Source organism: Diabrotica virgifera, chromosome 6, assembly GCF_917563875.1.
Source record: "Diabrotica virgifera virgifera chromosome 6, PGI_DIABVI_V3a".
In the NCBI taxonomy this organism is placed as follows: Eukaryota; Metazoa; Arthropoda; class Insecta; order Coleoptera; family Chrysomelidae; genus Diabrotica; species Diabrotica virgifera.
In genome coordinates, this window is record NC_065448.1 from 249542326 (window position 1) to 249554591 (window position 12266).

Sequence of the window (12266 nt, forward strand, 5' to 3'; positions counted from 1 at the left end):
TGAGGTCGATTATCTCGAAGACGGTTAGAGATATCGAAATGCCGTTTTCAGATTTCGATGCAGAAGATAAAACTACATAAGGATCCATCTATAAATCTGCTCTAAATATTATAGGAGCGGCAGCGCACTAGCGCACAGACTTTGCGAATTTATAAACGAAAAGTTTTCGTTGATAAAACTATTTAATCAAATTTTAATCAACAAGAACCAGAAAGTCAACTAGCTCTTCTAGTATTTATAAAAAATAAAATTAAAACATTCGAAATCTGTAAAATATGATGACAGTTGCGATAAAAATGTTTGAAGTGGCTCTGTTTATTCCCACATTCCCGAGTCAAATATTGTTCTGATAAATCGTAGTAGGGTCGTATAATCCCCTCGAGATATAACAAAAAATAATTTCGTCTAACCGAGAGGCAGATACTGAGTTGGCGATGTAAAATAGTGGCATGAGGGGGCGGTTATTGGACCAGAATATAATGCGCCCTGAAATCTATAACTTGATCAATTGTGTTTTATTCAATTTGTTCGTTTGTACGATCAAATACGAAAAAAGAAACTTTATTTCTTTGTTTTTATGGCGAAATTTAAAAATGGCTGATTCCAGTGTAAGCAATTTTATCATAATTGTTAATGTTGTCTGAAAATTTAAATTGTTATTCTTATGTGCAGTGCAAATTAACATATTTAGGAAGAAAGGAAAAACGGAAGAAAGCAAGCGAAGGATAATCCTAGCAAATAAATGCTATTTTGGACTGATTAGACATATAAGGAGTAGAAACTTAAGCCAAAAAAACAAAAATAACCATATACAAATTCCTTATAAAACCAGTTTAACCAACATATGGATCGGATACATAGACCATCTCCCAGGCAGATGAAAACCTTTTGCTTATATTTGAAAGAAGGTTCCTGAGAGGAATATTCGGTGGCATCTGTGAGAATAGTGTTTGGAAGAGAACTACGAGATATACCACAGATATAAACATATATTTGGTGGTAAAGACGTAGTATCTCTTATAAAAATATGAAGACTAAGATGGGCAGGATATCTAGCAAGATCATAGCAGAACAACCCTCCTAGAAGAATCCTTATGTCACAACTTGTGGGAAGTAGAAATAGGGGTAGGCCAAAACTCAGATGGAAGGATGATGTAGATGAGGATGGTAGAAAAATGGCGCAGCAAACTGGCAGCAGTTGTCAATGGATAGAACTGACTGGCGTAATATACTTGGGAAGGTAGAGGCTCTTTTATAGGGCTGTAACACCATTGATGTGGACACCATTGATAATGATGATGTGCAGTGTTCTTATGTACATCAAAAATGAGTTAGGACATTTTTATATAAAAATAAGTTTTAATCCATTTTATTCCTACGAATTGGAACGAAATCCTGTCAAGCTTGATAGCGCTTCCGTACCTTGTCAACATCCTACAGATTTCATCAGCTCTTGGGACATCGCTTGGGCAATTGTGTTTACTATTCCATAAGTATAATGGTTATGATCAGTTGTACTTCAGGATTGAAGAGTGCAGTACACCTATCCAAAATCTTACATGTGATGAGTAAATTTTGGTGAGGTTGGAGATTTTTAATTATTGAACATGATGTAGATGTCCATTTGTGAATGTTAAAGTGTGCATCATGTTCAATCTACAATTAATAACATATTGATGTGGCTCTTATGTCATGATTTCAGTTTATCCGTGTTTACTTGGTTACATAAGTTTCACACATTTCCTATGGTCCTATATACTCATAGGATGTTTCCTATTAGCCATTGGGACGTGCCATATCGGGAATGGAAACTTCCCCACCGAGTATGTCATGTGACGTGAGGAAGCGAACACCGTTTCAAACCGGCACAGATCACTCAGTTAAGACTGCAGAAGGGTAACAAAGTTCTTATATAACTCATCTTCAATATACAGGTAGTTTGCTTATATAATCTATAAAATAAGGAACTCATGCTCTGGAATTTTGTTTCTTTTCAGCAAGCCAGTATAAAAGATCTGTGTATCCGCCTTTGGTACCGAAATATCTGGGTTCGACCCCATGGTCTGACTGTGACCATCTTCTAGGTGGAGCCAAATAGAAAAAAAACTAAACAAATCAAGACAAATCAGATTTCAATATTCTGTATACCAGTTTGAGATCCGTAGAAAATCGAAATAATATTGCCACAGTGTTGGAAAAAAAGTAATACAGTAAGGGGTACTGTTAACTAGCGCGAAGCTTCATGCTTCAAGAGAAAATTTCTCTTGCCAGATTACTCTGGGCTCAACCAATCGCTTACTAGAGAATAACTCGTCAAGAGGGCGAAGAGAAGTCAAGGGAAAATTTCTGTTTTCAATCTTCTAAGTACCTACAACCACTTTTAACTTTTTTGCAACAGTTTCCAATGCAAATAAATGATTATATTTTGTTTATTCTAATCGACGCTTCTAAGACGCAGGTGTTATAGAGAAAGTGTTATTCGGTGTAATTAAGACTATTAGTCCATTAAAATGTTACATTTTTTAGGCCGTACGTTGCATTTCTTAGAGGAGTCAATTTTATTTCTTTAATGTGTAGGGGGGATCAGTAGAAGCTTAAGTTCAAGTTTTTGGGGTCGCCATCCTTGTCCCCCGGTCGCCATCTTGGAAATGGAGTGCAAAGGGGTTTCGCGCTATATCTCGTAAACTACCAACCCTACGGAAAATCTAATTAAACATAAAATGTAGCAAATTAAATTTTCCACAATTTTGTTTCTATTACTTTTTATCGTCAAGTGACCAACAAAAAAGATATAACCAAGAATATGTAAATTTTTTTAACAAGTTTCCTTTTGGACGTTATACCTTTTTTTCAATTCATTTTAAAATAAAATAACATTATAACAATTTTGTAGAGCGTTTTTCAGCGAACAATTTCCACTATAAAGTTGTTTAATTCTATTTATTTATATAGGTTTTACAGCGCTCCAAACTTGACCAGATTCTCGAATGCTCATAGGGATACAATAAAAACAAAAGTTAGGCTTACTTTTCTATCTATATATATTTTTTATTCATACAATTTATTATGATTTTAACATTCCTATGCTATTATTAATCTGTCTTTGACCTTTCCTCCCACTATAAAACTTATAACTCTAAGCATATATAGAAAAGGCCCAAGAAGTTGTTTGAGGACAAATTCGCCGCTTCAGAAGAAGCATGACGCAACCGCAAAATGCAAAATTCTTAAGCAGAGCAAACAAACGATTTCTGATATCAAAATCATAAAGTATGATAAAAATTAGCCATTCACCACACCGTGGTCAGGATCTCGAGATATAAGCGTTTTTTGGGTTGTGCCGCTTGTATATGGAGTAACATAACTTTTTTCCTATTATATATTTTGACTTAAAATTTTCCAAAAAACTTCTTCATGAACTATGTTTTATTGTTGTGTTGGTTAAAATTATAAACTAAAAAGTTTGTCACTCAACTTTTTTAAGTAAACATGAAACTAACGAAATATGATGACAAAATGTTAATAAATTAACAACTCCTTTTTTCATGTGTTTAAACATTTTGGACAAATTTCATTGTTATCTACATACTTCAAAGATGACACAGTAAAATTTTTAAAAGGAAATATTTACAGCGACCAAAGATACTGCGAGGTAAATTTGAAAAATCATCAAAATTGATTTTTGGCATTTTTGTATAAAATTTATTTTTTTAACATGTTCCATCAACTCTAGATAAAAATAAACTTCATATTCGGATTCGGCGACCTCGAAAACATAAAAATAGACCAAAATTGATCATTCACCTTAAATTTGATTTTCGTGGTTGGCATAACGGTTAATGCCGCTCGTCTAATATACAGTGAGCACGTAAAGGTTGGAATAAATTCATTTTCTCGAGGATCGACGATTTTTGAAAAAAATCCCGAAACAGGTCAATTTGTATATTTAAATTACGACTTTCTGGCATATATATCACACTAATGACGTCACACATCTGGGCGTGATGACGTCATTGATGCTTTTTTTTAAATAGGAATAGGGGTTGTGTGATGGCTCATTTGAAAGGTAATTTAATTCTCTATTCAGTAATATAAACATTTACGTAATTATTTATACAGGGTGTCTAAAAAAAATTTTTTAATTACATTTATTGACAAAAAAATAATGCATGTAATTTATTTAGTCCAAAATACATTTTACTGCTCTCAAAAAACAGAAAAAAATGTTTATTTGAAAAATAATCATTGCTTTTCGCTTAAATTAAATGTTCAAACTGTCAAGAGGGAGGTGGGTGGCGGCTTTAATATTGAATTTAAGCAAAAAAAGATATTTATTTGTCAAATAAACAGTATTTCCTGTTTTCTGGTAGCAGTAAAATATATTTTGAGTTAAATAAATTACACACATTCTTCTTTTAATATCAATAAATTTAATTAAAAAAATTTTTTGTTGGACACCCTGTATAAATAATTACCTTTATGTTTATATTACTGAATAGAGAATTAAATTACCTTTCCAATGAGGTACCACACGGCCCCTTTTCTCATTTAAAAAAATTGTAGATGACGTCCTCGCGCCCATATGGGTGACGTCACTCGTATGATACATATGTCAAAAAGTCGCAATTTAAAAATAAAAATTGACCTGTTGCGGTATTTTTTTCCAAAATCGTCCATTCTCGAGAAAACGAATTTATTCCAACCTTTACGTGCTCACTGTATAGATAGAAAAGCATTATTTTTCTACGAGAATTCGAGTATCTGGTCAAGTTTAGAGCACTGTAAAATTAGATAATAAATAAAATTAAACAACTGTATAGTGAAAATTGTTTATTGAAAAATCCTCTACAAAATCGCTATGATGTTATTTTATTGTGAAATGAACGTAAAAAAAGTTATATCCTCCAAAATGAAATTTCTTACAAAATTTTCTCTTATTTTTGTTTATAACTTTTTTGTTGGTCACTTTACGATAAAAAGTAACAAATATAAAATTGTAGAAAATTTAATTTTCCTCATTTTATGTGAAATTACATTTTCTGTAGGGTAGCTAGTTTACGAGATACAGCGCGAAAGCCCTTTGCACCTCTTTTTCCAAGATGGCGGCCGGCGGACAAGGGCCTCAACTCCAAAAACTTGAACTTAAGCTTCTACTGAACCCCCCTACACATTAAAAAAAATAAAATTTACTCCTCTAAGAAATGCACACTAAATGTAACATTTCAATGGACTATTTTTATAAATAAACACTCATAAAATTTGTTTTCTTTCGGAATGTGTATAAACAGGTTTAGGAGATACGAGACATTAAAAAGGACCCATTTTTGATGTGCCCGTTTTCTCTGACGCGCAGTGTATTTGAATTTTTAAGATTTTAATTTTAAATTAACACTATACCTATTACTAAAGAGTTTTTACTTCGATGCCAAGAGCTATTCATCTAAAGAAGTTTTTAAACTTTGTTTACTAAAAGTTTATGTTTTATATACCCTTCGTTACATTAGACATTTCTTATTTACAAAAGTAGGTCAATAGTTCTACATATTACGGGATGGCGGCCCTTACAAAATTATTACGACATTCCTGGATTTTATGAAATACTGTTGAAAAAAGAATATTATCTAGAGTTCTTATACAAATACCTACTTTTCTCTGAAACTCTCTAGAAATCTCGCATAGATACTTTGTAGGATTTTCCTGCAATTTAGTTTTAAAGATATTTCAGATTATTTTCTTTATTTCAACGGCAAAATGTCCCTTTGATGGTCTTTTTACAACACGCACTGACGGATATATGAATCTTAATATGTTGGTTCATAACGATAAACTGCAGTAAATAATAATACTAAGGCATTCCCAAAAATAACTTAGCCTTTAAAAGAAAAACGAGAATTTTTGGAAAAGTGGCGATTTATTCCTGAACGTAGTCTCCTTTTAGTTCAACACACTCGACCCAGCGATACTCCACCTTCTTTAACCCGTCTGAAAAATACCTTTTCTCGATGTCTGCAAAGTAGGCTTCCTTGGCGGTGATGACCTCCTCATTCGACCTAAATTTCTGTCCAGCGAGTATTTTTTTCAAGTTTGGAAACAAAAAGAAGTCATACAGGCCCAAATCTGGAGAATACGTTGGATGGAACAGCAGTTTGTAGATCAATTCGACCAAGTTGACCATGGCAATACAGAGGTGTAAGCCGGAGCGAGTTTCTCTCGAACACCAGACATATTATATCATGCGCAAAGTCTAGGTCTAGACCATCAAGGTAACCGAAATAGGCCAGGACTAAAGCTTTTCACCTCGCAATTTTTACGGAATGAATTTGAAAATTTGAGAATAAGTAGTGGATAGTCCAAGGATCCAAATCTATATGATTCCGAAAGGCGCTTTTACCATGGGGGACAATGGGGGTGGTTGCCACCTCATCTCGGGTGGAAATTTTTTATTATATTTTGACCGCAAAAGTTGATAAAATATTCATTGTAAGCAAGAAATATTTTATACAATTTTTTGATAAAATTAATAGTTTTCGATTTATTCACTGTCGAAAGTGTTAGTTTTGTATAGAAAAAATCAATGTTTTTCGATATATATATTCTCATTTACGATTCACTCAATTTTTGCTGTAGAAAAAATTTTTTCAAACTAAGTTCTTGGGAATTAAATAACCTACAATTTTATATTTGAATTCTTTTTTCGTATCTCTGATGCTAATCTTTTAACTACAGTTTTTTTAAAACTAATTATTTTAAGCCAGTTAACCTTCTAGAATCTGTTAATAATACATAAATAAATAAAAATGAATAAGGCTATTGACTAAAAACACCGCTAACTTACATTATTATGCTTCCAATTGGATTTCTCCTTTTTTCTTCAAAAAAATATATTGATTTTTTAACCTTAACTTTTTATTTTTTATCTTAGAAAGTTTGGTAAAAAATTATTTTATATGGTTTTACAAGATCTATAAGCCTATTAATATTAAATATTTTTAAAATCCTCAGTCGCAAAAAGAGGTGACTTTGAAAGGGTTGGTAAAGTTGGTTTTTGCATGTTATTACAAGTTTTATTTGTCAATAACTAAATTTTTGTCGTAATACAAATTTTTGCAAATCAGGTTCTTGGGAATTAAATAAGCTACAATTTCATGTTAAACATTTTTTCGTATCTCTGATACTAATCTTGCTATTCTGAATAAAAGGCCATTTTTTCCAAACTCCAAAAATTCGTTATTCGTTTTAACTCCATTTTTTTAAACTAATCATTTTGAGCCAGTCAAACTTCTAGAACCTATTAATAATGCATAAATAAAAAAGACCAAATAAGGTTAATGACTAATATTAATTAAGGTGGTGATTAAGAGGTTGCCTGCGATCACTTTTTTGCTGAAAAAAATAGGGACTGACATTCTTTTCATTATAAGTCAATTAATTTTGAGCTAGAGACTTTTCTTTTATTTTCTGCAGATAGATATTTTTAAGTACTTTAAATTAGTTTAAACAAGTTGTCCTCGAAAAATGCAAGAAGAGCCAACATATAATAAAGTATAGCTCGATTACTATTGGTTCTGTGAGTTTCCCAATGTGCATGATTTGTGCGGTATATTTTTCATAGAACATTTTGATGATTCTTGTGTATGTTAAGGGAATTCGATATGTCTTTAATATTTCCCACATTTTTTCTCTGTTTATCCGGTCAAAAGCTTGGCTAAAGTCAATGAAACTTATATAGATTTTGCTCTGCCATTCCATTGTTTGCTCTACAATGTTTCTTAATGTGTTAATATGATCGGTTCATGCTTTATTACTACTTTAGTAAAAAAGTAATGAAGTAATGATCTGTAACAGTAGTTTATTTAAATACTCTTATTTTATTCGTAAAAGGTATATTTTAAAGACCCCAACAACTTTTTACCCATAACTTTTGGTGGCTCACGCATGCATGCTATTGGCTTTACACTAATGATGGATTCCTTGTTAATCCGAAATCGTTTTGTTTTGTGATGTAACCCTTATTTGGGTCTTTTAAATATACCTTTTACAAAGGATCCTTTATTTTTTGTGATTTATGGTATATAGCAAGCTACAGGAATTTTATTTGCCTCGTGGATTTTTATTTTATTCGGTTTTAATATTTAAAATTTATATTTAATATTTTAATTAAAAGAATAAAATTTGATAGCAGATGCTCATTGACTTGTTCCATTCTTTCCTGTCAATTGTAGCGAAAGTAGGTTGTTATAAAAATTTCCAACGTGGAAATAAATAACCAAACAACTCGAATTTATTTGATGCGAGTGACTCTTCCATCCATCATTTTTTTCGTCATATGTACATATTCCCCCTCGTGTTTAACAATCCAGATATTTTTTGGAATTGGAGAACAAAAGCCATAAATTGCTACTTTAGAACCAGACAGATTAAAGAGGATTTTTCGGTATTTCAAAAATGAATTGGCCAATTTATTCGAATTGTTTACAAAAGTAGTCGAATTGTATTCATTTATGTATTCGAATCTAAATAAAAATTGCTATAAAGTCAATATAAATTATTATTAGGTGTTTTATTGTACCTTTCAGACAAGTGTTTTCAGGTAGCGTTATATAGCGTATAAATTTCAGAATAAAATTACATAAAACCAATTTTTTATTAAAGTAGCCTATAAAATTCTTGGATAGGTGGTTTTATCGATACTGCCATCACCGCCAATAAGTTAAAAATTCAGTATCGGAATTTGTGGTTTAAAAAGGTATTTACGATAGAAATTTTTAACTGCTTATAATCAGATTGGAACAGAACAGTTCAGAGCAGAAAGTTTATAAATATCGATTGCTGCTTACTATTTTATTTTGTACACTCCGATCGGTATTGGGACCGTGCAATTTCGGAAAAGCGACACCTGGTTTCGTAACTCGGCAACATTTTTAGCACTTTTAATCACATTTTCTGGCATTCAGGCAACCTGCGGCTCCGTTTGCTGTATTCACTTGATCTTCTACTTATATTTCGTGCTTTTCGTAGCTATACAGGGTGTTTCATTGGGAAACGGAAATACTTTAACGGTGAATAGAGGTCAGCGAGTCGGTTCTAGATATACTACATTTTTTGCGCTACCGACTTTTATAACCGATTTACAGGGTGTTTTATCGATTTTGCCCATTTCTTTCCTAAGCCATAACTTTAGAACCACCCTGTATATTTTTTGATATTTGGTACACATATGTCTCATTCAAAACCCAAACGACCGACATACTAAAAATAAGTAAAATCCAGGTCCGGATTAACAAAACATTATAAAGTAATTGTGACCTTAAAACAACACCCTGTGTATGCAAATTTTGAAAATCTGTTTGCATATTTGAAAAGAGCACAAAAAAGTATCTTTAATGGTTCCCTTCAATTTTTCGGCCAGACAATTTCATGACTTTAATTTTGAAATTATATTGAATTTTTTAAGAACTCTGACATTAAAAAGGAGGTAGGGGAAGGCGAGGCGGAATGGGGTAGCGGGGCGGAATGAAGATTGGTATTTTTAAGTATCAATGACGTGCTGCAGACTAGCAGCGATAAGTAAAAGTACATCAGTGTAGTGTGACTAAAGACCGGTAGGCATGTTTGTCTAGTTCTCTTGACGTTAACAACGTGAATCTATCGTTGCGTATTTTTTCGCTTATAATTTGTAACTGTTTGTGATTTTGTGACCAAGGTAAGTTGCACACGCTTGTTTTTTTACAACGTTAGTTGGTAATACTTGTAGGGTATTTATTTAGCTTTCGTTTAGTCTAGGCAAACGTTTTCTTACCAATCGTTTTCGAGTGACCATAGCTTGATGAAATAAATCATGTGCTTGGGGCGGAATGGGGAAGTACCCCGTGCCGCCCACACTATTTTTATTAAACAGGAACTCTATATTTAACTATTTTTCTTCTATTTCAGATGGCTCTAGTATACAAAAGGAAGACGAATAGACAGCCATGGTCTACTAAAAGTATGAATAATGCTGCTGAAGCGGGTATTTCTGGTCAAGTAGGTTATTTGAAGGCTCCAAAGCAATTTAATGTTCTCCAAAGTACCTGGAGATATCCTGCAGAGAAAAGGAAAGATCCGCTGTACCATATTGACAAAACAGCAGGGAAATTTTAAGCTGTCTTTACCGAAAGGCGAGAATATGAGCTCATGAGCTATTTGAAAATTATGGAGTATCGATTATTATCGAGTAACGATGATATATTTGCGTACCTTAGCTTATCAGTTAGCTGTAAGAAATGGCCTAGCCCACGTATTTACGAGTGAAGTCGCCGGCCAAGATTGGGTCAATGGATTTTTAAAGAGAAATCCTACTTTATCACTTCGGGAACCTGAGTCAACATCTGGCGCCAGAGTTATGGGCTTTAATATAGTGGCAGTGATGAACTTAGCTTAACATAACTTAACATAAAATGACTTTTCAACGGTATTTAATAATTGGACTTAATAATTACAATTATTAAGTTATTTTTTTATTAATTTCACTAATCTTGTAATGACTTCCCCGTTGTGCCCCGGTGCAGGGGCAGAACGGGGCAATTGACATTGTTTAATATTTTAGTAACAAACTTACTGTTATTGTTCTTATAAAAAAATAATATTGTAATATAATGTCAACAACATTATAATGAGTTTATATAATGATATGCAGCTTAATTAATTAATCCTAACTTATTTTTAAAAATCAATTTCAACTTAGTACCCTTTTCCGCCCCGCCTTCCCCTACCTATTATTAACTTTTAGTTATAGATTATTAAACTTAATAAATAAATACTCATTTTAAAAATAATCAATACTTATTTACCACATCGGAACGACTCAATTACTAATGACAAGAAAAATCCAGGTCCGGATTAACAAAAAAAAAATAAAGTAATTGTGACCTTGAACCAACACCCTGTATATTGAGATTTTGAAAATTTGTCTGCGCATTTTAAAAGAGCATAAAAAACTGTGATTAAAGGTTAATTTTAATTTTTTCGCCCTTGATTTAATTACATCAATTTTGAAATTATATTGAAATTTTAAAGAACTCTGAGATTAAAAACCAGGTATGTATTATTAACTTTTAATAATTTATTGTTAATGAATCAATACTTATTTTAAAAATAATTAATACTTATTTACTACGCTGACTTCATGGATTCTCTGGATTTGTAGCTGTATGCTTGTATACACATCATTAAAAATTAGAATTGCGAGAATTTTAATATTTTAATGATTTAGTAAAGAATTAAAAAAACAGCTATATCTAATAAAAAAAATTGTTTAAACAATTCAACAATTTAACATAAATTAAAAATATTTTAACTATAACAGTTGCTCAAAATGCCCGCCATTTTGTTCGATGCATTTCCTTGCTCGTTTTAAAAGATTTCGAATCGATTTTCTAATTACATTGGGATTGTTATTCATTTTTCTGGTAGGTTCTTGTGACCTTGACAGAATTAATCAGTATTATTTAAAAATTGCCGTAATTAAATTATCTGCGCAAAAATTTGACATCCACCTTTTAACGCAGTTTTTGAAGCCCTTTTAAAATACGCAAACAAATTTTCAAAATTTCAATATACAGCGTGTTGTTTCAAGGTCACAATTACTTTATATATTTTTGTTAATCCGGACCTGGATTTTTCTTGTCATTAGTAATTGGGTCTTTCCAAGGTGGTAAATAAGTATTGATTATTTTTAAAATGAGTATTTATTCATTAACTTTAATAATTTATAACTAAAAGTTAATAATATCTGCTTTTTAATGTCAGAGTTCTTAAAAAATTCAATATAATTTCAAAATTAAAGTCATGAAATAGTCTGGCCGAAAAATTGAAGGGAACCATTAAAGTTACTTTTTGTGCTCTTTTCAAATATGCAAACAGATTTTTAAAATTTGAATATACAGGGTGTTGTTTTAAGGTCACAATTACTTTATAATTTTTTGTTAATCCGGACCTGGATTTTTCTTATTTTTAGTATGTCGGTCGTTTGGGTTTTGAATGTGTACCAAATATCAAAAAAATATACAGGGTGGTTCTAAAGTTATGACTTAGGAAAGAAATGGGCAACATTGATATAACACCCTGTAACTCGATTATAAAAGTCGGTAGCGCAAAAAATGTGGTATATCTAGAACCGGCTCGGTGACCTCTATTCACCATTAAAGTATTTTCGTTTCCCAATGAAACACCCTATATAGTATGATGCCTAGATATTTAAACTTCATCACTTGTAGGTACTATTATCT

At 31.9% G+C, this 12266-nt stretch overlaps 1 protein-coding gene across 1 annotated transcript in view; it reads left to right on the forward strand.

Annotated features, from left to right (window-relative positions):
• LOC126886338 (uncharacterized) overlaps positions 1 to 12266 on the forward strand; it is a 43473-nt gene that overhangs the window by 25448 nt on the left and 5759 nt on the right. Inside the window, exon 2 of the mRNA XM_050653211.1 lies at positions 10548 to 10610. Coding sequence (XP_050509168.1) covers positions 10548 to 10610 — 63 coding nt within the window. The remainder of the gene's footprint in view (positions 1 to 10547; positions 10611 to 12266) is intronic.